Below are 26,115 nucleotides of genomic sequence, written 5' to 3' on the forward strand. Positions count from 1 at the left end.
GATCTCGGCTCACTGCAACCTCTGCCTCCTGTGTTCAAGTGCTTCTCCTGCCTCAGCCTCCCGAGTAGCTGGGACTACAGGCGTGTGCGACCATGCCCAGCTAATTTTTGTATTTTTAGTAGAGACAGGGTTTCACCATGTTGGCCAGGCTGTCCTCGAACTCCTGACCTCAGGTAACACACCTGCCTCGGCCTCCCAAAGTGCTGGGATTACAAATGTGAGCCACTGCACCCAGCCATGAGTATGCATTTTTGTAATTTTTAAAAGGTTGCTAATTTGACCAAAATACATTTTCTTGAAAAGATTAAGATTTGCCTGTAAATCTTTATTTATTTATTTTTTTAGGTTCCTTCAAGATGTCTGCTTTGAAGTTCTGCCTTTATTTAGCTGAGAGATGGCTGCAGAATATCCCATCGCAGGTGTGTCTGAACTATCAGATTGGTGGCTTCTCTTCTTCCTAATTAAATTGTACTAGCTTATTTTACCTTCTCATGCTGCCCTGATGCCTAAAATGGAGAAGGAAGACCAAGGCTTTATGTAGATGCTTAGGAACATAACTGAGGAAGGGAGGGATTGTGATTGATAAAGATGGATGCTTGGCTTCAACTGAGACTTATAAAGTAAGAGTTTCTTTTTGCTTGGAATTGTTTAAAAGGATGAAAAACGTGAAAAAGCCGAGGCTTTGTTGAAGAAGCTTCATATCCAGTACCGGCGATCAGGCACAGAAGCTGTGCTCATAGCCCACAAGCTGAACACTGAGGAATATTTAAGAGTGATCGGAAAGCCAGCACATCTCATTGTCAGTCTGTACGAACATCCTAGCATCAATCAAAGAATTCAGAATTCGTCTGGCACAGATTATCCTGGTGAGGACAAAACTATTTTTTTGTTGTCCAAGAAAAGCTATTATTTTGATTCCCAGTTTTATGTATATATGTACGTGTACATATATATTACATATATATGCTTATATATGTATATGCTTAAACATACTTATGTGTATGCATGTGCATATATACACATACACATATGAGTATTCAATATAAGTATTTAAAACTTGAGTTTTTCTTTTAATTCTTTATTTTGAATATCTTAGATATTCATGCAGCAGCTAAAGAAATAGCTGAAGTCAATGAAATTAATTTGGAAAAAGTCTGGGACATGTTGTTGGAAAAATGGCTATGCCCTTCAACAAAACCTGGTGAAGTAAGTACTTGCTGCCCAAGAGTTGAGTATGCACCGATGACTTCTTCTCAAAGGCTAAATATTTATCCCACATGATAACGGCCTTCTAATTAGGAGCACAGACTCTTCAAAGAAGGAACTTTGTTTTGTTTTGTTTTGTTTTTGAGACAGAATCTTGCTCTGTTGCCCTGACTGGAGTGCAATGGCGCAATCTCTGCTCACTACAACCTCCGCCTCCTGGGTACAAGCGATTCTCCTGTCAGCCTCCTGAGTAGCTGGGATTACAGGTGCCCGCTACCATGCCCGGCTGATTTTTGTATTTTTGGTAGAGACGGGGTTTCACCATGTTGGTCAGGCTAGCCTCGAACTCCTGACCTCATGATCCTCCTGCCTCAGCCTCCCAACGTGCTGGGATTACAGGCGTGAGCCACTGCGCCTGGCCTCTTTTGTTTGTTTTTTACAGACAGAGTCTCACTCTGTCACCCTGGCAAGTGCAATGGCGCAATCATGGCTTACTGCAGACTTGAACTCCTAGGTTCAAGCAATCCTCCCCACCTCAGCCTCCTGAGTAGCCGGGACTACACATGTGCATCACCATGTGTGGCTAATGTTTTGTTTGTTTGTTTGTTTGTTTTGTAGAGACAGGGTCTCTCACTATGTTGGCTGGGCTGGTCTTCAACTCCAGGCCTCAAATGATCTTCCCACCTCGATTTCCCAAAGTGCTGGGATTACAGGCATAAACCACTGTGCCTGTCTGGAACTTTTGTTCATTTTACTACCCTCTGTTATCTGATAAGTTTTAAAGAGATTGTTTACTTTTTTTTTTTTTTTGGATACAGAGTTTTACTCTGTCACCCAGTCTGGAGTGCAGTGGCGCGATCTCAGCTCATGGCAGCCTCTGCTGAGGTTCAAGAGATTCTCCCTCCTCAGCTCCCGAGTAGCTGGGATTACAGGCGTGCGCCACTATGCCCAGCTAATTTTTGTATTTTTAGTAGAGATGGGGTTTCACCATGTTGGCCAAGCTGGTCTCAAACTCCCGACCTCAGGTGTTCCACCACGCCTGGCCTGAGGTTGCTTGATTTTTGTTTACATATTTTGTAGCTGTTTTACCTTTCAATTGATGATTTCAGATGCTGTCTTATATGAAAGAAATGGCCTCTTTTATTCAAAATCATGTGGTTAAGTTTTTGTTTTGAAATAATTTAAAATGTGCAGAAAAGTGCAAAAATAGTAAAAAAATTTCCTGTATATACCTTTCACCCATATCCATGAATTTTTAACATTTTGTCATATTTGCTTCATCTCTCCTCTATAATTGATACACATAATATTTTTCTAAACCATTGAAGAGTAAATCACATGTGGCATCCCCCTTTGCCCCCTGAATATTTTAAGGGTGTATTTCCCAAGAACAGGATTTTCTCTTATCCAACCATAATATAATTATAAAAATCAGAAATTTAGTGGTGATATAATTGAATTTACAGTTATTTTACAGTTATACCAATTGTCCTAATAATGTTTTTTATAGCAGTTTTCTCCCTCAGGTCTAGGATCTTGTCTAGGACTATGCTTTGCATTTGTTGGTCATGTCTCTAGTCTGCTTTTTTTTTTCTGACACAATCTGGCTCCATTGCCCAGGCTGGAGTGCAGTGGTGCAATCTCAGCTCACTGCAACCCCCACCTCCTGGGTTCAAGCGAGTCTCATGTCTCAGCCTCCCGAGTAGCTGGGATTACAGGTGCCCGCCACCATGCCTAGCTAATTTTTGTATTTTTAGTAGAGATAGGTTTTCACCATGTTGGCTGGGCTGGTCTCGAACACCTGGCCTCATATGTTCCTTCTACCTCAACCTCCCAAAGTGCTGGGATTACAGGCGTGAGCCACCACGCTTGGCCTCTAGTCTGTTTTAATCTACAACAGTTCTGTGACTTTTTCTTGTCTTTTATGATATTGACATTTTTGAAGAGTATAATCCAGCTGTTTCATAAGCTGCCCTCCAATTTGGGCTTGTCTAATATTGCCTCATGATAAGATTCAAATTACTTATTTTTAACATCATACTGCATAAGTTGTATTGTGCCCTCCTCAGGGTATGACATTTGGAGGCACATGAGGTCCCTTTGCCCTCATAGTTGATGTTAATTTAGATAACTTGGTTAAGGTGTTGTCTGTTTGTCTACTTCATAATTGCTATTTTTCCTTTTGTAATTATTAGAGGAAATATTTTGGGATGATACAATATTCGATGCCTCTCCCAACTCCTTTCCTCTACCCCTGCATACCCTGATTTATTGATGTTTTTGAAGAGCACAGGCCAGCCGGTTTATAAAATGTTTCATTTTGGGTCTGCTAATGTTTCCTGTTATTTGATTCAGGTTATGTGCTTTTGGCAAGAATACTGTATAGGTGATGTGTTACTTTCAAAGGATCACACCAGGAAGCGCATAATGTCAGTTTTTCAGAAATAGGATCATTAACATCTAAAATTTAAGATAGGATTCAGCAAATCCAGATCTTCTGTATCATTTCTTCTGAATTTTCAGGCAGAACTTAAGGTAGAGTCTATAATTCCTATATCCACCTAGGCAGATATTCTTGGGGGAACAAAATCTATTTGTAAACAAATAGTGTAATTAACATGATATTAGAGTTTTGTTTGTTTGTTTGTTAGAGCAATGGCATGATCTCAGTTCACTACAGCCTCCACCTCCCCGGCTTAAGTGATTCTCGTGCCTCAGTCTCCAGAGTAGCCGGGACACCTGTAGTCCCAGCTACTTTCAAAAAATTACCTGGCCAGGCACGGTGGCTCATGCCTGTAATCCCAGCACTTTGGGAGGCCGAGGTGGGCGGATCACGAGGTCAGGAGATCAAGACCATCCTGGCGAACACGGGGAAACCCCGTCTCTACTGAAAATACAAAAAAAATTAGCCGAGTGTGGTGGTGGGTGCCTGTAGTCCCAGCTTCTAGGGAGGCTGAGGCAGGAGAATGGCGTTAACCCGGGAGGTGGCAGAGCTTGCAGTGAGCGGAGATCGCGCCACTGCACTCCAGCCTGGGCGACAGAGCGAGACTGCGTCTCAAAAAAAAAAAAAAAATTACCTGTGCCCGGCTAATTTTTTTAGTATTTTTAGTGGAGATGGGTTTTCGCCATGTTGCCCAAACTGGTCTCAAATTCCTGAGCTTAGGTGATTCACCCACCTCGGCCTCCCAAAGTCCTGGGATTACAGGTGTGAGCCACTGCACCCGGCCACCATTAGGTTTTTAATTAGCAATTTTTATATCATTTGGCATTTGATTCAACAACGATTTTTAAAGTATTTACCAAGAGCATGGACTGTGCTTCAGTGGAAACAGGAGTTAGAAACCTATCTTGGCCACATAGAATATGTGGTTGAGTTTTAGAAACCAGCCTTTACAGATGTTTTAACTTATATGTAAGTTCAAGGTACACACTGAAAGTTCCTTGAGGCCAGAAACTGCATGTATACATAGCACCTAGCACAGTGCTTTGTAAATCCCAATAGATATATACTGAATTAACAAATGGTTCATTTAAAATTCATGGAGTCTTTTCCTTTTAAAAATTATATAATATGGGGCTGGGCAAGGTAGCTCATAACTGTAACCTCAGCACTTTGGGAGGCCGAGGTAGGAGGATTGTTTGAGGCCAGGGGTTTGAGACCAGCCTGAGCAACATAGCGAGACCTCCATCTCTACAAAAATTTTAAAAACTAGCCAGGTGCCATGGTGTGCACCTGTGGTCCCAGCTACTTGGGAGGCTGAGGCAAGAAGATTGCTTGAGTATAGGAGGTTGAGGCTGCAGTGAGCTGTGGTTGTGCCACTGTACTCTGGCCTGAGTGACAGAGCTAGACCCTGTCTCCAAAAATAAAAATAAATCAAAATAAAAATCCAAGGCATGCAAGCTCCAGGAGGACAGGAACATTTGCTTTATTTACTCAGGCAATCCATATACTTAGAATTGTGCCTATCATATAGTAAGTGCTCAGTGAATATTTGTTGAGTGAACAGATGTGAGTAGACCCATCATTCAAGCAGAAATCTTTTCATAGAAAAGTAATCATTTATGTTATAATTTTTCTATGTAAACATAATCTTGTATATTAGGTTTTTTTTATCTAATAGATTTTCAGAGAGATGTTTATTTAGTCATAAACTTTTCGGTTTTTGACCTTTTTTTCCTACCTTTTCAAAGAAACCATCAGAATTATTTGAACTTCAAGAAGATGAAGCCCTACGAAGGTACTCTTTTCCTTTACTTATATTCACCTATATCATGATGCAAAATAGAAATTTTACCAGTACGTTTTTCAGCAGTTGATTTTTTTAAAGGGCTTTCTTGATAAAACTCGGGTTAGAGTCTATGAGATGAATCAGTTCATTAATACATGGCTAGGAGTCTCTCCAGTGGAAAACATCAGAGCCAGCCAAGATCTGGAATTTCTGAACTCCTACGAGGGCGAGGGTTCCTAGCACACCTTTAACTGGAAGGTGCCTCTCAAGCAAAAGAAACTTCTTTCTTAGCTAGGACTTTGGCCCCAGACCTCTTTATGTTCTCTTACCATGCTAAACTGGGTTGGTTCAGATATAGGCTTTTTGCTCTTCTAACCTGTGACTGAGACCTAGTAAGGCGCATTGATTTTATCTAATGTGCTAGGTCTGATTGGTCATGGCTTGTATTCTTGAGAAGACTCTTATCTGGGCCCAAGTCAGAATGAATGTAGCAATCCATTAATGATGCCTGGCACAGGCATGGATAAGGAAGCATGGTGGCTCACATGCCAGCCAGCTTTTTGTCTTTCTAACCTAAACCAAAAGTAGGCCAAGTGGCCTGGGAGGCCCTGTGTCCAACCTCAGCCTTGGAGAACTGATAGAAAAGACATGGAAAGACAACCCCAAGAAATGGATTCCTTCTGGTTTGGAGCAAGCAGAGCTGTCTTAACCACCCATACCATGCCCTCTTTCCCTCTGAACCCCCACCTTGGCCTCATTTAGTCTTTTAAGGGAAGGGCCACCTTTGTTCAAACAAGAGGTAGCTCCTGGTATGTCTACCTGAACTAGCCACATGGAAAGTCTTGGAGGGAAACGATTTAAAGAGAGGAGAGAAAAAGGAAATCCCAAAAGGCTACTTAATGCAAAATTCATAACGTGCTCCTTTTTCCACTAAAAGCTCTGCCCCACCCCTCCTCCAGCCGGCCTGATTCATCCTCCCTTCCCAGAGAGGCGCCAGCCTGCCCTGGGTCTGGAGGTTGAAATGGGCCGCTAACAAGGTCCTGCATACCAAACACAGAATTTCCCATGTGTAGCGTTCAAGAGACTTTACAGCTACGGTTTGTATTAATTTCTTAAATAGAATTTAAGGGACCAGAGATTGACTGGCTATTCTATAGATGAGGAGGCTGAAGCCTGGCATCTGTTGCATGTATTATCATCTTTAGCAATGAAAGAACTCAAGAAAAGATTAAGCATTCTTTAAAGGGGGAAGCACCAATGTCATTGACCCATTATCCTTCTGATCTGCCTTTGAATTGTTTAATGACCGTTCCATGGATGATAAGTCTGTTGTTTTGGTAATCCATCACTAAATTTAAAAATAACTGTAATTAAAAATTTTTTTCCAGAGTGCAGTATCTCCTCCAGTCTCGTCCAATTGATTATAGTTCAAGAATGCTGTTTGTATTTGCAACATCAACTACAACCGTAAGCTCTAGAAACTTAATCCAAACTCTTCTGTGCATCTCAGCTTAACATTTTTTCCTGTTTATTTACCATGCTTGATTGTATTAACAGATGATTCAGATAATGCTCACATACATATGTATTCTAAGTCTGTCTAATCTCCTAAGCAAGCATTGTCTTTTGCACCATGCTCCATTTAGTGCTGGCCTCTGCAACATCTGCTTAGCATGCTGAATGATGCACCTATTGACAGTTTCCACTGGCTGTCTGCATTCACAGTGGTTAACTCCCTGGTCAGTCCACATTCCTGAAGCCAGGAGCCAAACAAACTGGCCACGAACAAGTCTCCACCATGGCCTAATCCGACTGCGTGCTCTGGTCAGACCACCCCTTCTGCCCTCTAAATTCTAGCTAGATTGAACTTGCAATTTCCCCTAACGGCAACATGACCTGTAGCTTCAGGTTCTTGCCTGTAGAAATGTCCTCTGAGGCAACTGGAGCAGAGAGAGGAGAAGGGGGTGGAGCCAGCAGTAGGCAAATGATTCTCAGAGAAAAGGAAGAAAAGGAAGTCTGAGGTGCTGATTTTAAAGTCCCATGACAAAAAGGAAAAAGCCACCCCTTATTTTCTCTGCATGTAAAGACTTATGACCTAAAAATGGTATTCCATGAAAGGTGGCTAGTGTAGCTCACAGCTCAGCTGTGTCCATGCTTTTCCTTGCAGTCTGCCTTATGTGTACTTCCCATTAATTAGTATTAGCATGTGTTCAAATGGGAATTCACATTAGTATGATATACAGTAATCCCTCCATATCTGTGGGAGGACTGGTTCCAGGACCCCCAAGGATACCAAAATCTGAGGATGCATCAAGTCTTTTATATAAAATGGTGTCATATTTGCATGTCACCTACACACATCCTCCTATGTACCTGAAATCATCTCTAGGTTACTTATAACGCAATGCCTGCAGATCACTTCATCCCCATGGATTCAGTGTAGTACTTGGCATACAGCAAATTCATGTTTGGTTTTTAGAACTTTGTGGAATTTTTTTTTTTTTCTTGAATATTTTTGATACACTGTTGGTTGATTCCATGAATACAGAACCCACAGAAACTGGGGGCCAACTGTGGATCCAAAAGTTGAGGTTTAGTAAAATTAATTTTTACTGCTTCATCAAGAACCTTTTTTTTTTTTTGAGATGGAGTCTTGCTCTGTTGCCCAGGTCAGAGAGCAGTGGCACAATCTTGGCTCACCACAACCTCCGCCTCCTAGGTTCAAGTGATTTTCCTGCCTCAGCCTCCTGAGTAGCTGGGATTACAGGCACATGCCACCATGCCTGGCTAATGTTTGTATTTTTAGTAGAGACAGGGTTTCACCATGTTGACCTGGCTGGTCTTAAACTCCTGACCTCAGGTGATCCGCCCGCCTCGGACTCCCAAAGTGCTGGGATTACAGGTGTGAGCCACTACACCCAGCCCATCAAGAATATTCTTTTTTTTTTTGAGACAGAGTCTGGCTCTGTTGCCCAAGCTGGAGTGCAGTGGCCAGATCTCGGCTCACTGCAAGCTCCACCTCCCGGGTTTACGCCATTCTCCTGCTTCAGCCTCCCGAGTAGCTGGGACTACAAGCGCCCGCCACCTCATCCGGCTAGTTTTTTTGTATTTTTTTTAGTAGAGACGGGGTTTCACCGTGTTAGCCAGGATGGTCTCGATCTCCTGACCTCGTGATCCGCCTGTCTCGGCCTCCCAAAGTGCTGGGATTACAGGCTTGAGCCACTGCGCCCGGCCAAGAATATTCTTAAGTGAAATTTGTCTCTGTTTTTTTGTTTGTTTTGTTTTGTTTTTTGAGACAGAGTCTCACTCTGTCGCCCAGGCTGGAGTAGTGCAACAGTGTGATCTCGGCTCACTGCAACCTCCACCTCCAGGTTCAAGTGATTCTCCTGCCTCAGCCTCCTGAGTAGCTGGGATTACAGGCACGTGCCACCACACCTGGCTAAGTTTTGTATTTTTAGTAGAGATAGGGGTTTCACCATGTTGATCACGCTGGTCTTGAACTCCTGACCTCGTGATACACCTGCCTTGGCCTCCCAAAGTGCTGGGATTACAGGTGTGAGCCACTGTGCCCGGCCATGTCTTTGGTTTTCAATACTGCCAAAGCATGCCTGTAAACACAAGGGTTACAACAACAGTTGGGGGCCCTGCCTCCATTCTGCCTGCAATTTCACCCACCATTGCTTTTGCACAGTTAGTGCAAATATCAACACAGTGTAAAGGCAAATAACATCTTAGTGTCATGAAAACAGCTTTGACCCTTTCCCTCCTGAAGGAGTCTCAGGAATGCTCCTCCAGGGGTCCATGGGCCACATGTTAAGAACCACTGTTACAGTGCATTCCATAACTGCAGAGATTGACTTTTCATTTTAAAATAATGACGTTGTTTATGTTGCCTATGTTGAAACTCATTTACCCAACTACAATGTGCAGGTGTTCAACTCTCCAAACCTCTTTTGGTTTTGCAGACATTAGGTATGCATCAGTTAACTTTTGCCCATAGAACTCGAGCTCTTCAGTGTCTCTTCTATTTGGCTGACAAGGAAACTATAGAATCACTCTTTAAAAAACCCATTGAAGAAGTGAAGTAAGTAGAAATGTTTAAATTGTAATAAATAGGAAACACATCATTTTTTGGAGCTATACCTTTTAAGCCCTGAATTCAGAAGAGCGTAGTAGAGTAGCTGTGTGAATACAGTTCTGTTGCCTTGAATATCCTTGACATTTTGGCAAAGGGAAAATAGGGCTTTGAGAACATCTTGTTTCCATCGTTTCTTGGAGGCATTTAGAAACTGAATGTTTTGTTTATCTTGTTCAAATTGATTTCTATCTAATGTTATTATATATTCAGGGAATATATTTAGAAGTCCAAAATGGACATTTAAAACAAACTGGCCTAATATTTCCATATGGTAGTTTTTATTTTAAATGTAAATGTGACCTGTGAGAATGATTCTTAGAAACATTTCTGTTTTCCAGATCTTATCTGAAATGTATAACTTTTCTGGCATCATTTGAGACTTTGAATATCCCCATCACATACGAATTATTTTGCAACAGTCCTAAGGAAGGAATGATTAAGGGCCTGTGGAAGAACCACAGCCATGAGTCCATGGTAGGTACACCTCACTGCCGCATTCCCAATTCCCTGCCCCTACTCAGAATCCTGAAAGAGAAAACCAGGAACAGTCTTTTTTTTGTTTTTGTTTTTTTTTAGACAGAGTTTTGCGCTGTTGCCAAGGCCACAGTATAGTGGCGTGATCTCAGCTCACTGCAGCCTCTGTCTCCTGGGTTCAAGCCTCAGCCTCCCAAGTAGATGGGATTATAGGCACCTGCCCACCACACCTGGCTAATTTTTGTATTTTTAGTAGAGCTGAGGTTTCACCATATTGGCCAGGCTGGTCTCAAACTCCTGATCTAAGGTGATCCGCCCACCTGGGCCTCCCAAAGTGCTGGGATTACAGGCGTGAGCCACTGCGCCCGACCGGAACAGTATTTATCCCTGAACAACTCTACTGCTCTGAGACCTTTCTACTCTCCTGTCCCAGTGTGTGGATGGATAAGGCAATGTGGAAGGTCCTTTTACCTCTTTTGCCTTAAGGTCCACCAGTTAAAGTCATCCCTGCCAACCAGAGAGAGCACTTCTATAATCCCTTCCACAGCTTATCCTTATCTGTACAGGGAGAGGAGACTGTCCGGTAGAGAGAGGATATCGTTTATCTTCTTCTTAGTTGCCTATGGGAATTTAGTCTCTGAGGCAGTGGAGGCTGGGGCAGGAAGGTTTTTTGGTCCAACAGGCAAACTTTTTCAATAGAAGAAAGAAAGGGGGAGATGTCTGAGGTGGTGTCTTGAGTCCGTGATAGCAAGAAAAAGAATCTCTTTTTTGTTGTTTCTTTCATTAGAAAGATGGGGGCCTTCAATAGACATTCGCAGATTAGAAGCACATTTTGTGGCCGGGTGTGGTGGCTCATGCCTGTAATCCCAGTACTTTGGGAGGCCAAGGCGGGTGGATCACCTCAGGTCAGGAGTTCAAGACCAGCCTGGCCAACATGGTGAAACCCCGTCTCTACTAAAAATACAAAATTAGCCAGGCGTGATGGCGGCCACCTGTAATCCCAGCTGCTCAAGAAGCTAAGGCAGGAGAATTGCTTGAACCCGGGAGGTGGAGGTTGCGGCGAGCTAAGATCATGCCACTGCACTCCAGCCTGGGCAACGGAGTGAGACTCCATCTCAAAAAAAAAAAAAAAAAAAAAGCAGCATATTTTGTATTAAGCTGCCCTACTTTTCCAAAGATGGCTTGATTTACTGGTTTGTTGGAGCAGCATGATTTTTTTCTTTTTTTGGCTTCAGGCAGTAAGATTGGTGACTGAGCTGTGTTTAGAATACAAAATCTATGACCTGCAGCTTTGGAATGGACTCTTGCAAAAGCTTCTGGGCTTCAATATGGTAAGTAAGACTCAATACCCTGGACTGAATATATCTGAAAGCTTTTGCACAGCATCCCCTAAACATTTTGGATTGATACTTGTTATGGAACAGATTTCTGCTGAAAACACAGTCACTCTCACTGAGTTCATGCCAAACTTAAAGAACTTGGTGTTAGGCCAGAGAATGCAAAATCCAAAATGACATAAATTTCACTGGAAACAAATGGAAGGTTTCCTAGCCTTTTTTGATATTTATGAACTTGTAAGTGAACTTCTCTGGCAGTTATCATGGAAGATAAAGTTTTACCAGTACTTTTTCTGGAACTTTAAGATGCGGTATTTCACATTGAAATTTTCCATTTTGGTGGTCTTTAGAACTTTCTTATTTTTAATTTTTTACAGATTCCTTATCTAAGGAAAGTTTTAAAAGCCATTTCCAGTATCCATTCTTTATGGCAGGTATGTAGCTTTTTAAAATAAATTTTATTGAATTTAGTCTTTATACTTTCTGGCCTTGTGACTGCTGGGGACACCGGATTAAGCAGTCAGCTCCTTCGTAAAGAACAGAACTGAGCCAAGTACAGTGGCTCACTCCTGTAACCCCAAAGTTTTGGGAGGCCAAGGCAGAAGGATCACTTGAGCCCAGGAGTTTGAGGCTGCAGTGAGCCATGATTGCACCATTGCACTCCAGCTCCAGCCTGGGCAACAGAGCTAGATCCTTTCCCTAAAATAAAGCAAGAAGAAACAGAACTGATCAGCTGTAGGATGATTAAAGTTGTGCCTGAACCCGTTAATACTCAGTTCACATCATCTCCTGAAGATACCACTTTCCTGAGTTTTCCAGGCCTCACAAGTCACACCTTTATTTATGCTCTCAGGACATTTTGGCTCCACTCTGACTTTTGTCACCATATAATTAATTTTCATTACATGTTGGGCTGCCCCTCACAGACTTTGAAGATCTTTCACATCAGATACCCTGGCTTGTTCATCTTTTCTACATTTCACATAAGTTGTGTACCCATATAAGCAAAATATATATTATGTAGAAATATATCATTTATTCTTTGTTTAATAAATTAGGACAATATAGAAATATGCCGAGTAAAACATGAAAATTCCCTCTTACTATTTTCCTTCATAATTATCTTCCTAAGGGAATGACTGCTTACAATTTCCTATGGATTCTAGAGATTTCCTGTTTTGTTTTGTTTTGTTTTGTTTTGTTTTGTTTTGTTTTGTTTGAGCCAGAGTCTCGCTCTGTCACCCAGGCTGGAGTGCAGTGGCGCCATCTTGGCTCACTGCAAGCTCCACCTCCCGGGTTCACGCCATTCTCCTGCCTCAGCCTCCTGAGAAGCTGGGACTACAGGTGCCTGCCACCACGCCCAGCTAATTGTTTGTATTTTTAGTAGAGACGTGTTAGCCAGTATGGTCGCGATCTCCTGACCTCGTGATCCACCCGCTTTGGCCTCCCAAAGTGCTGGGATTACAGGCGTAAGCCAACGTACCTGGCCGAGATTTCCTGTTTTACAGGCACGTGTGTATGTGTGTGCATATCTACAGTGTATATATACATTTTTGCACACATAAATGCAATCACATTCTGAACAAAGTGTTGTTTTCACATAACAATGGTCTCTGGAGATTGTTCCATATCAGCACTTGTAGATCTAATTGTTTTATTGAGATACAGTTCACATGTAAAATTTATCCTTTTAAAGTACACAATGAAGTAGTTTTTGGTATATGCACAAAGTTGTATGGTCTCACTATTATCTAATTCCAGAACATTTTCCTCACGCCAAAAAGAAATTCATATCCATTAGCAATCATTCCCCATTCCCCACTCCCTCCAGCCCCCAGTGACCACTAATCTATTTTCTGTCCATGAATTTGCCTTTTCTGGACATTTTGTATCAACGGAGTCCCACACTATGTGGGATTTCCTGTCTGGCTTCTTTCACTCAGCATCATGTTTTAAGGTTCATCCACATTGTAGCATGGATCAGAACTTCATTCCTCTTTCTTTTTTTTTTTTTTGAGACAGGGTCTGGCTCTGTCGCCCAGGCTGGAGTGCAGTGGCATGATCTCGGCTCACTACAAGCTCCGCCTCCCGGGTTCACACCATTCTCCTGCCTCAGTCCCAAGTAACTAGGACTACAGGCACCCGCCACCACACCCAGCTCATTTTTTGTATTTTTAGTAGAGACTGGGGCTTCACCGTGGACTCGATCTTCTGACCTCGTGATCTGCCCGCTTGGCCTCCCAAAATGCTGGGATTACAAGCATGAGCCATTGCACCCGGCCACTTCATTCCTCTTTTTTGCCAAATAATGTTCCATTGTTAACTGAACATATTTTCATTTCTCTTGAGTGTATACCTAGGAGTGGACTTGTTGGGTCTTACAGTAACTCTGTGTTTAGCCTTTTGAGGCATTTTATTTTTAATGCTTGATTATCCTCCATAATATGTAGTAAAATATACCCGAAGTTATTTAACCACTCCTCTATTGATGGAAGTTTACATTTTCTTTCCTCTTTTTTTCTTTGAATATATAGAGATGGGGGTCTTGCTGTGTTGCCTAGGCTGGTCTTGGAACTCCTGAGCCCAAACAATCCTCCTGCCTTTGCCTCCCAAAGTACTGGGATTACAGGTGTGAGCCACCACGCCTGGCCAGTGTTCTTTCCTTATTCACCTTCTTGAAATTCTTTCTCTTGTCCCCTTCCTCCTTTCCTGTGGCCCTGGCACATAACCGGCTAAGGATTAATTTTCTTTTCTGAGTTGGGTTCTGACTTTTTGCCAAATGGAACAATAATGAATCAGCCAGGATTGTATAGTGAGATCCTGAAAGATACAGTTGTGAAGAACATTATGCTAGAACCTTAATCATCTCAAACAGGGAGATTATTACTTTAGTCATCTGGAATATAAACTATAAATGTACAGTTTTGTGACCATTTAACAGTGGCCTCTGGAGAGTGTTTCATATCAGCACATAGTGATCTATCTAATTTTTTTGTTGAGATACAATTCACTTGTAAAATTCGTCCTTTTGAAAGTATACAATCAAGTAGATTCTGGTATATTCATAAAATTGTACAACCATCACCATTATCTAATTTCAGAACATTTAGGCTGCAATTTAGAAAGAGTTCATAATATCTTTTTGGAGATGGAGTTTTGCTCTGTTGCCCAGACTGGAGTGCAATGGTGTGATCTCAGCTCACTGCAACCTCCACCTCCCAGGTTCAAGCGATTCTTGTGTCCCAGCCTCCCGAGTAGCTGGGATTACAAGCATGCACAACCATGCCTAGCTAATTTTTGTGTTTTTAGTAGAGACGGGGTTTTGCCATGTCGGCCAGGCTGGTTTCGAACTCCTGACCTCAAGTGATTCACCTGCTTCAGCCTTTCAAAGTGCTGGGATTATAGGTGTGAGCCACTGCACCCGGCCTAGACTGCAAATTAAAGAGAGTCTGTAATATCCTTAACATGAATATCCCAAACGTGGACTTGTTTTCACAGGTTCCCTACTTCAGCAAAGCATGGCAGCGTGTGATACAGATACCACTGCTTTCAGGTATTTCGCTCTCCTCTGAAACATTCGCTACAGCATTTTATAGTTGAGTGTGTGTATATCATGGTTGGTTTTTTTTTATCTTCAGCTTCTTGTCCCTTAAGTCCTGATCAGCTGTCCGATTGTTCTGAGAGTCTCATCGCTGTCCTCGAGTAAGTAAAGTGTTTGTTCTACCAAAAAAAAAAGTTTGTTGCTTATAAGATTCCTTTCTAATAGATATCTCTTATGAGTAATTCCTTTTTGTTAGGAAGTTAAGCATAACACTTGTTTTTGTTTTGTTTTGTTTTTTTGAGACGGAGTCTCGCTCTGTCGCCCAGGCTGGAGTGCAATGGTGCAATCTCGGCTCGCTGCAACCTCCGCCTCCCAGATTCAAGCAATTCTCCTGCCTCAGCCTCTTGAGTAGCTGGGATTACCGGCACGTGCCACCACTCCTGGCTAATTTTTGTATTTTTACTAGAGACGGGATTTCCAGAGTGTTGGGATTACAGGCATGAGCTGTCCCGTGAGTAGCTGGGATTACAGGCACACACCACACACCACCACACCCGGCTAATTTTTGTAGTTTTAGTAGAGACGGCCTCCGAAATTGCTAGGATTACAGGTGTAAGCCACTGCACCCGGCAACACTTGTTTTTATACCAAAATATCTAAATTATTTTTACATGTGTTGTGCGACTAGTAAACTGAGCATTCTCTAAATTGAGTACCTACTGTCTATATGAGCATAGAGTACTTTTGGTGACTACCCTAAATCATACATCGTTGTCACATAGATTTTGAGTCTTCTGGCTGGGTGCGGCGGCTCACACCTGTAACCCCAGCACTTTGGGAGTCTGAGGCGAGTGGATCACTTGAGGTCAGGAGTTTGAGATCAGCCTGACTAACGTGGTGGAACCCCATCTCTACTAAAAATACAAAAATGAGCTGGGCGTGGTGGCGCATGCCTGTAATCCCAGCTACTCAGGAAGCTGAGGAGGAATCGCTTGAACCCGGGAGGTGTTGGTCGCAGTGAACTAAGATCACGTCCAGCCTGGGTGATAGAGCTAGACTGTTTCTCAAAAAAAGAAAAAAAAAGTTTTTGAGTCTTCTGAGGATTTAGAAGCCTATCTTTAGGCATCTGTAGGCTTTCAGACATAATCATGGTATAGCAAACAGTAGTCCGTGTTCCCGTGGGTAGATTCTTTTATTCCGTGTAGAATGCCGTCAAAGACTCATGTTACTCATTCCTAAGCATATGTCATAAACCAGCACTTTAGTGTTTAAAATTATTGAAAGCCTGGACAGGTAAATGACTATGGAAAGCTAGAAAGGCCAATATAATCTAGTGAATCTGACAGATTATTAACTAATTAATGTGCTCTCTTGAAGATGTCCAGTCTCAGGTGATCTTGACCTGATTGGAGTCGCCAGGCAATATATCCAGTTAGAACTTCCAGCTTTTGCATTAGCTTGTCTGATGCTCATGCCCCACTCAGAGAAAAGACACCAGCAAATTCAGGTATGGTGCACATGATTCCTCTGGGCTGCCAAGGAAATAGAAAGTCTCATCTTGCATGTCCCTTGCAAAAGGTCACATTTTCATTTCAGCAAACCTGTAAAGCATGCATACATCAGATATGTGTGAAGCTTGTATGGGGACTTAGTGGGAGGTAAGACTGAAAGATAAAGTCCAGCTGAGGGATGTCTTACAAGGGGTTTGGGCCTTATTGTCTATCAGTGGGGAAACAAGTGATTATTTTAGAACAGCAAACTGAAATGATGAAGGAAGTATTTTAGAAAGAATAACCCATTAACCCATGTAGACTTGGTCAGAGGAGAAGACAAGAAGGGAAACTCTTGGGAAGCTGTTGCATTTGAGTAGAATTTTACCCCACTTGATCTCTTCATATCAGCCTTGTGCATAGGCAGGGAAGGCTTGGGGGTTAAGTACCCACAGTAGAGTCTGGTAATGAACTTGAACAAGATGAGAAGGCTACAAGGAAAGCAGCTGACTTAGCAATTGAATGTGGGAGATAAAAGAAGGGGAGAGTCAGATTTTATGTGTGGGTGCCCATCAGAGGGAGCCACGAGCATTTTGGGGACAGAACTTTTAAAAATAACTCTCATTTCCTTTATAATAGGGAACAAGTAGAACAAAGCATTTTGGAATGTTTTACAGTTATCTGTTATCTTCCCTGTAGGTAGACATACCAGTAGATAGAGATCTACATAAATGACATGCATGCATTCATGCTTTTTTTTTTTTAAGAGAGTCTCTCTCTGTCACCCAGGCTGGAGTGCAGTGGCGCAATCTCAGCTCACTACAACCTGCCTCCCGGATTCAAGTGACTCTCAAGTAGCTGACATTACAGGCTCCCGCCACCACACCCAGCTAACTTTTGTATTTTTAGTAGAGACAGGGTTTTGCCATTTTGGCCAGGCAGGTCTCGAACTCTTGACCTGAGGCAATCCAGTGGCCTTGGCCTCCCAAAGTGTTGGGGTTATAGGCATGAGCCACTGCGTCCAGCTGAACATGCATATTTTTTATTTGTCATTTGGTCTATTAATTACATTTTTTAAAGCCACCTATTCTTGTCTTTGACTTTTTCCCCTCTTTTCATCATTCGTACACTCATTCCTTGATGCCATTCTGTGTTTCAGTATTTAAATATATTTATTTTGGCACTTAGAATAACAAAATACCTGATCAACAGCTCTTGCTGTTGGAATAAGTAATAACACTTTTCTATTAATTCTGCTTTGATTTTTCTCTAGAATTTTCTGGGTTCGTGTGACCCTCAGGTTATTTTAAAGCAATTGGAAGAGCATATGAACACAGGCCAGCTAGCAGGATTTTCACATCAAGTAAGAGGCGATTTCATTTCATTTTCCCAAACCAAGATTAAGCTGAAAACTGCTATGTCTAGCTGTTTGTTTATGTATAGAATTATTTTGCTTCTGTTAAAACCTCAGTAAATTTTTTAAAAGGCAGGGACCCTGAGGGTCTTGTTGACTACTGTGCTCCATGGAAAATTTGTAGCCTTAAGTGCTTTTAATTGAAAACAGATCTTCTTCCTCATAAAAAGTCTCAAAGCGCAAAACAATTACTTTATTTATTGACTGATGCTGACAGGCCTCCTTTCCCTTTTTACCCCCTCAAAAAGGAGGCGCAGTCATAATGCAGTGCTAATTGGACTTCTGATTGTAACAGTGTTTTGATATTGAATAAAGGCTTGATACCTGTCATTCTCTAGATTAGAAGTCTGATTCTAATAGATGAGAAGTCTGATCTTAATGCTACGTGTCATTCTATAGATTAGAAGTCTGATTCTGAATAGTATCATCAGTAAGAAGGAGTTTGGGATTTTGGCAAAGACCAAATACTTTCAAATGTTGAAGATGCATGTGATGAATACCAACAATATCACTGAACTAGTAAACTATTTGGCAAATGACTTAAGGTAAGTTTATTTTCAAAAAGCAACTTACTGTGGAATTTCCTGAAAATCTATCTTTGTAAGCTGGGCATGGACATAGAGAAACCGTGTCTCTACTAAAAATACAAAATTAGCTGGGCATGGTGGCACCTTCCTGTAATCCCAGCCACTCGGGAGGCTGAAGCAGGAGAATCACTTGAACCCTGGAGGCAGAGGTTGCAGTGAGCTGAGATCGCGCCATTGCACTCTAGCCTGGGCAACAAGAGCGAAACTCTGCTTCAAAAAAAAAAATCTATCTTTATGTTGGAGGAAAATGTCAACTGTAGAGCTGTTTTGTTGTAATTAAAAGCTCAAAATATTACATCTCTCATTACTGCACATATCCAAAAGTTAATCATTTAATAACCCAATTTCTTAGAACGTGACCTTAGAATCTGACAATTAAACAGGTCATCTGAATCCCCAAATCGAATGTCTTATAGCCCTGCTCTAAATCCTGCATTACAATTTTATGTCTTAGATACTTGCTCAGAACATTAATGACTTTATGTAACATCATTTTTGTTAAACCTGGTTATCTAATTTTCTAGCACCCACAAGTTTAGAAACAATAATCTTCTTGGGATAGAGCTGGGGATGGATATGGAAACTGAATGGGAGAAGGAAGAAATGGGCTGACTCTAAAGAAAGGGAAGTTCAAGACTGCAGTACACACCATATCCATCCCTGCATGTGGTCTAGCCGTGCTGGCGCTTGAGAGGTCTTTCTTTCTCGTTTCCATTCCATGGATTTCCATCTGCTTGTTTATCTCTTGTGATCCAGCCATAATTAGATATTGTCATTTTTGAGCAAGTATTTTTTGAGTTATAATTGATACATAGAATAAGCTGGACATATTTGAAGTCTGCAGTTTAGTAAATTTTGACATGTGTATACCTATGAAGCCATCACCACAATCAAGAGAGTGAACATACTATCTCCGAAAGTTTCCTCATGCCCTCTGTGAAGTTGATTACATGAGTTAAGTCATTCTTGTGATACCCAAATACATCAGAGCGGCCCGGGGAAAAGCACTCAGAGTACAAAACATGGCTCCAAAAACGTAATTCTGGCTGGGCGCAGTGGCTTAAGCCTGTAATCCCAGGACTTTGGGAGGCCAAGGTGGGTGGATCACCTGAGGTTAGAAGTTCAAGACTAGCCTGGCCAACATGATGAAACTTGTCTCTACTAAAAATACAAAAAGTTAGCCGAGTGTGGTGGCGCATGCCTGTAATCCCAGCTGCTCAGGAGGCTGAGGCAGGAGAATCACTTGAACCCAGGAGGTGGAGGTTGCAGTGAGCAGAGATGGCACCATTGCACTCCAGCCTGTGCAACAAAGTGAAACTCCATCTCACACACACACAAGAAAAGAATAATATGTAACCTGTCTCTTTTTCATAAAATCTCTAACCTTCTCTTTGTTCTTTGGACAATCCAGAGACTACCCAGTCTATGTATATGCCTCAAATTGGGATTCTTTTTTCCCAAATAAAACATTAAATTTAGAGATTGGTCTTTACTTTTAATTTTGACTTCAACGCCTCTTTTTCTTTCTTTTCTTTTTGAGATAGGGTCTTGCTTTGTCAGTCAGACTGGAGTGCACAAACATGGCTCACTGCTGCCTCAACCTCCTGGGTTCAAGCGATCCTCCCACCTCAGCCTCCAGAGTAGCTGAGACTACAAGTGTGCGACGCCATACCTGGCTAATTTTATATTTTTTTGTAGAGACAGGGCTTTGCCATGTTGCCCAGGCTGGTCTCCAACTCCTGGACCCAAGCCATCTGCACATCTTGGCCTCCCTGAGTGCCGGGATTATAGGTACAAGGCACTCTGCCTGGCCTAACACTTCTTTTTCTTTTTGATTTTGTAGTTTAGATGAAGCTTCAGTCTTGATAACTGAATATTCAAAGCACTGCGGGAAACCTGTGCCTTCAGAAGCCGCTCCCTGTGAAATTCTGAAGGTAAAGCTGATGGAGAGTTCTTAGGTTCTAACTTGACATTGTTTATATTCCTAGGGCCTTAAAATTGACCAACCTTTTCTAGTGTTCTGGAGATAAATGTATTTTTATGTGTAACTGTAATTTTTATATTTTACTTGGTGTGCTCTAAACTAGAAATCAAGAGGCCACAGTTCTAATCTCAGCCCTGCCACTGGGCAGCAAAGCCTAGTATGGGCTTAGTCTTCAGATCTGGACCCCATGGTCTCTCAGGTGCTTTCCAGCATTACCATTCTTCATAAGGTGGTGTTTTTAATATTGAAGCAGATGAAAAACTGAATTCTAAAGGTGTTGATTACTGTCATGCTTGGGTATTAATTGCTTTTTAAATTAATTATTATTCTTTAATTACCTAAAATGTATGTTCACTGCAGAAAAAAAAGAAGTATGACCAGGCATGGTGGCTCACACATGTAATCCCAGCACTTTGGGAGGCCGAGGCGGGCAGATTACCTGAGGCCAGGAGTTCAAGACCAGCCTGGCCAACATGGTGAAACCCCGTCTCTACTAAAAATACAAAAATTAGCGAGGCGTGGTAGCACATGCCAGTAATCCCAGCTACTCGGGAGACTGAGGCAGGAGAATTGCTTGAGTCCGGGAGACGGTGGTTGCAGTGAGCCAAGGTTGTGCCACTGCACCCCAGCCTAGCCGACAAGAGCAAAACTCATCTCAAAAAAAAAAAAAAAAAAAAAAGAAAAGAAAAAGGAGAAATATGAAGGAGCCAAAAAAAAAAAAAAAAACCTAAACTGATCTCCAAAATCTCACTACCCAGACAGGATCACTGTTAACATTTTGCTGTACATTCTTCCAAATTTTTTGTATGTAAAATGTGCACGTAATTTATTTTTACTCCTATTTTGAACTTAAGTACCAGGTAAAATTTTTACTTTGATCATATTTTGGTAGCTTTATTTTTTATTTGCTATTTTTCAGATTGGAATATTGGTAGCTTTAGTAAACCTAGGTGTAGAGGCTTTTTTCTTCCTGTGGTCCAGATCAGGCGTATTAGAATAAGCCCGCATTTTGTTACCTCCGATTAATAACTTACAGGGTTTACCTCCAGGTGGTTGTGCTCAATGGCATAAGATTACTTTTTTTTCCAGAAAGGGAGAGTATTGATTCAAGAGACGAATTTGTGGTCTTTAAAATCTGTTTCTCTCATCTAAAATGCCAAATAGTTTTATGTATAGATTTGTATCACTTCACTTAAGTCTTAAGTTCTGTAGTTTATTTGACCATTTTCAATTTGAAAAACTAAGTGACTTACAAAAATCACTTCTGTGTTTCTTCCCATTTAGATGTTTCTTAGTGGGTTATAGTAAATCATTGAACCTTTTCTTCAAGGAGGACAAGAATTTTGGAATCTGCTATTAATGGACCGTATTTATTAGTTTTTAAATTGTAGAATTTCTGTATTATAGCTATTTGTCTTAACATTACCCCACATGTAATAAATAAAACACTTACTATGAGCATAATTGCTCCATAAAGAACTCATGTCCTGAATTAATAAGTGTTTTCATTGCCAGTTACTTGTGCAATTTATAGAGACTATCAACTTTTTGCACCGTATATGAGGGAAACAAAGTGCAAAAATAGCTCTCTCCCTCAAGAAAATTGAGTGCTTATAGCCTATATCTTCCATATAAAAAAGTAATATCAGTCTTTTTAGTGTTATTCTAAGAAAATATTGGTATAATTTTAGTGGCAGAGTGTATCAGTCAGTAACCAGTCAGAAAAATAAAAGCCACTCTAGATAGGCCAAGCAGAGAAGAATTTCATGCCTGGGATTGGCTATAAAGTTCTTCAAAAGACTGAAAGAACAGAAGGAAGGTAGAAGGGGGAGCCAGACAAAGGGGAAGGAGGGCTTCGCAGCCACGGATCAGGAGCTGCTCCTGCCCCTGGCTTGGAGTCCCGAGCCCACATTTGCCACTGAGCTGTTGGAGCTGCTGCGGCCACTGCAGTGCTCAGAAGCCCAGGAGTCTCTTCACCAGTGCTGCTGACAACTTGCACTGCCGCTGCCCAAGCTGTCAAGCCCACCACCAAAAGAAGAAACATTGCTGCACTTTCTTCAAGCTTCTAATTCTTATACCAGTGCCAAGAAATAGCAGAACCAAACTGGAAGCCACCTGGCTAGAAGTCTGGGAGGAGTGGTCTGCAGCTGTAAACACCCAGCACTGCAGCCGGTGGCCTAGAAAGGCATGTGGAGCAAAAAGCCAGCGCATAGAAGTGTTAATTACACCTGTTATTCTGCCTTTGTAGTCGTTTGCCATACTTGTGAATAAATTAAGTGAATTTGATATTATTGGAATTAGTTTGCCTTTATTTTGCCAGTTGAAAAAAAAGATTTCTGAAAAACTCAAACATGATTAAACACAGGTTTCGAAGTAAAATAAGTCTGGATTTCAGTTCTGGTTCTATTACTTACAAGCTGTGTGGGCATGAACAAGTTATTTAATTTCCCACAGAGAGAAACGGGATGGTCTTGCTCTGTCACCCAGGCTGGAGTGTAGTGTTATGACCATAGCTCACTGCAACCCTGAATCCCTGTGCTTAAGGGATCCTCCCGTTTCAGCCTCCTGAGTATCTGGGGCTACAGGCACACACCACCATGCCTTCCTGATTTTTGAATTTTTTTGTAGAGACAAGGTCTTGCTTTCTTGCCCAGGCTGGTCTTGAACTCTAGGCCTCAAGTTAATCCTCCCACCTTGGCCTCCCTAAGTGCTGGTATAACAGGCATGAGCCACCTTGCCTGGCCCAATTTCTCACCATCTTAATTTCCTCAAACTGAGGGCAGTAAAAGTACCTTCTAGTGGCAGGAGGTTTGAATCAGTTCGTATAAAGCATCTAGGCCAGGTATTGTGGCTCACGCCTATAATCCCAGAACTTTGGGAGGCCATGGTGGGCAGATCATGAGGTCTGGAGATCGAGACCATCCTGGCTAACATGGTGAAACCCCGTCTCTCCTAAAAATGCAAAAAATTAGCCAGGCGTGGTGGCTCATGCCTGTAATCCCAGCTTCTCAGGGGGCTGAGGTGGGAGAATCACTTGAACCCAGGAGGCAGAGGTTGCAGTGAGCAGAGATCATGCCACTGCACTCCAGCCTAGGTGACAGGGCAAGATTCTATCTTAAAAAAAGAAAGTGCATCTAGCAATCTAGCACAATACCCCTGAGTGCCACAAATGCTAGTTATTGTGATTATATAGGCTTCTATTTAGCTAATTGCAAGTTTTAAAATTGCAGTTTCAATAATAAAATTATTTTGTACTTTGAAGGTGTTATAACAAATGTTTCTCAACAACAAAATGTTTAAAAATGCAAATAATTTGCAATATTTTAATGACATTTGACCTATATTTAAAACATAGTCCAATAACTATTTACATAAGTCTTAGACTTCTCCTAAAGATCATATCATAACAAATAAGAATGGTTGGGCTGGCCAGGCATGGTGGCTCACTCCTGTAATCCCAACACTTTGGGATTACCTAAGGTCAGGAGTCCGAGACCAGTCTGGCCAACATGGTGAAACCCCGTCTCTACTAAAAATACAAAAAATAGCCGGGTGTGGTGGTGGGCACCTGTAATCCCAGCTACTTGGGAGGCTGAGGCAGGAGAATCGCTTGAACCCAGGAGGTGGATGCTTCAGCGAGCTGAGATCAAGCCATTGCACTCTATCCTAGGCAACAGAGTGAGACTCTATCTCAAAAAAAAAAATAGCTGGGCTGGGCGTGGTGGCTCATACCTATAATCCCAGCACTTAGGGAGGACTAAGCTAGTGGACTGCTTAAGCCCAGGAGTTTGAGACCAGACTGGGCAACATAGTGAAACCTTGTCTCTACTAAAAACTAAAAAAAAAAAAAAAAAATTGACCAGGCATGGTGGTGTGCACCTGAAGTCACAGCTACTTAGGAGGCTGAAGTGGGAGGATTGCTTGAGGCCAGGAGGCAGAGATTGCAGTGAGCCAAGATTGTTCCATTGCACTCCAGCCTGGGTGACAGTGAAACCCTGTCTCAAAAGAAAAATAATAATAATGCAAATAAATACACCATAGAAAAAAATACAAAGGCCTTTTTTTCTCCCCACTAGAGATAGAGTCTTGCTCTGTCACCCAGGCTGGAGTGCAGTGAAGCAATCATAGCTCACTGCAGCCTCAAACTCCTAAGCTCAAGCAATCCTGTTGCCTCAGCCTCTTGAGTAGCTGGGACCATACAGGTGCATGTCACCACACTCAGTCAATTTTTTTTATTTTTATTTTTTATATGGGTAGGATTTTGGTATGCTGCCCAGGCTGGTCTCAAACTCCTGGCCTCAGGCGATCTTCCTGAGTTGCTGGGATTAGAGATGTGAACCACTGTGCATGACCCAAAGGACTTTGGAACATGTGAAAAGAAATTAAACCTCCTTAATGCTAATAAAAATGCAAATTAAAACTACTTAGATTCAATTTTTTACTTGTCAGAATGGCAAAATTTAAAGTTTGATAACTGTGGACAAAATTACCAGAACATTTATTCTCATATCTTGGTGGGAATTTAAATTTTTATAAGTTCTTTGGAGGACAATTTGACAATCTTTTCAAAATTACAAATATGCTTACCTTTTGACCCAACTATTCCACTTCTAGGAACACACACTTGTAAATGATTCACCATGCCATTATTCCTAGAGGAAAAGATTGGAAACAACCAAAGTACTCATCAGGAGGGGAATGCAGGCCTGGCATGATGGCTCACACCTGATACCCTAGGACTTTGGGAGGCCAAGATGAAAGGATCGCTTGAGGCCAGGAGTTTGAAACCAGTCTGGACAACATCATAAGACCTCATCTCTACAAAGAAAAAAATGTTTTTAAAGAAGGAAATGGGCTAACTGCATGTGGCCATATACAGAATGAGGAAGTACTCAGTCCTTCTGTACAACAGTTTCTGGACAGACAGGGATCCTTTATTAGCCCCCCTAAAATGTGTTGGAAGACAAAATTTAAATAATGGAAGTACCTTCCTTGATTGATTGACTTAATGGAGACAGGGTCTAACTATGTTGCCCAAGCTGGCCTTGAACTCCTGAGCTCAAGCAGTCCTCCCAGCTCAGCCTCCTGAGTAGCTGTCTATGATTTTATTTTTATTTATTTACGTATTATTTATTTATTTTTGAGACAGAATCTTCTTCACCTAAGCTGGAAGTACAGTGGCAAAATCTCAGCTCACTGCAACTTCCGCCTTCTGGATTCAAGTGATTCTCGTTCCTCAGCATCCCAAGTAGCTGGGATTACAAACACACACCACCATGCCTGGCTAATTTTTATATTTTGGTAGAAATGGCATTTCACTACATTGCCCAGACTCGTCTTGAACTCCTGAGTTCAAGCGATCTGCCTGCCTCAGCCTCGCAAAGTGCTGGGATTACAGACATGAGCCACTGTGCCTAGCCTATGTTTAAATGAGGAAAACATGTTCTTAGCCCATCCAGAAACCCCAACCAGTCTTCCAAATACCACTAAAACAAAACATTTAACATGCCACCAACAGTTTGCAGAATACAACCTGATTTTTTTAATGCCTGTAAATTCAATATTGGATATGTTCATGTATCATAAAAAAAAACAAGGCCGGGCGCGGTGGCTCAAGCCTGTAAGCCCAGCACTTTGGGAGGCCGAGACGGGTGGATCACGAGGTCAGGAGATCGAGACCATCCTGGCTAACACGGTGAAACCCCGTCTCTACTA

At 41.9% G+C, this 26,115-nt stretch overlaps 2 protein-coding genes across 3 annotated transcripts in view; one reads left to right on the forward strand and one right to left on the reverse strand.

Annotated features, from left to right (window-relative positions):
* Positions 1-21,876, forward strand: part of KNTC1 (kinetochore associated 1) — a 97,963-nt gene extending 76,087 nt beyond the window's left edge. For both annotated transcript variants that reach the window (XM_011964509.1, XM_011964510.1), the window contains 16 exons: positions 346-419; positions 656-866; positions 1,097-1,206; positions 5,398-5,444; positions 6,824-6,902; positions 9,401-9,519; positions 9,912-10,047; positions 11,283-11,378; positions 11,762-11,818; positions 14,883-14,937; positions 15,023-15,086; positions 16,303-16,432; positions 17,689-17,778; positions 18,229-18,374; positions 20,260-20,350; positions 21,685-21,876. In XM_011964509.1, coding sequence (XP_011819899.1) covers positions 346-419; positions 656-866; positions 1,097-1,206; positions 5,398-5,444; positions 6,824-6,902; positions 9,401-9,519; positions 9,912-10,047; positions 11,283-11,378; positions 11,762-11,818; positions 14,883-14,937; positions 15,023-15,086; positions 16,303-16,432; positions 17,689-17,778; positions 18,229-18,374; positions 20,260-20,350; positions 21,685-21,705 — 1,526 coding nt within the window. In that variant the 3' untranslated portion in view covers positions 21,706-21,876. The remainder of the gene's footprint in view (positions 1-345; positions 420-655; positions 867-1,096; positions 1,207-5,397; positions 5,445-6,823; positions 6,903-9,400; positions 9,520-9,911; positions 10,048-11,282; positions 11,379-11,761; positions 11,819-14,882; positions 14,938-15,022; positions 15,087-16,302; positions 16,433-17,688; positions 17,779-18,228; positions 18,375-20,259; positions 20,351-21,684) is intronic.
* Positions 16,099-26,115, reverse strand: part of HCAR1 (hydroxycarboxylic acid receptor 1) — a 134,862-nt gene continuing 124,845 nt past the window's right edge. Inside the window, exon 5 of the mRNA XM_011964508.1 lies at positions 16,099-16,526. The gene's annotated coding sequence lies outside the window, so the exon portion shown is untranslated. The remainder of the gene's footprint in view (positions 16,527-26,115) is intronic.

This window comes from Mandrillus leucophaeus, unplaced genomic scaffold, assembly GCF_000951045.1.
Source record: "Mandrillus leucophaeus isolate KB7577 unplaced genomic scaffold, Mleu.le_1.0 Scaffold7, whole genome shotgun sequence".
NCBI classification, from domain to species: Eukaryota; Metazoa; Chordata; class Mammalia; order Primates; family Cercopithecidae; genus Mandrillus; species Mandrillus leucophaeus.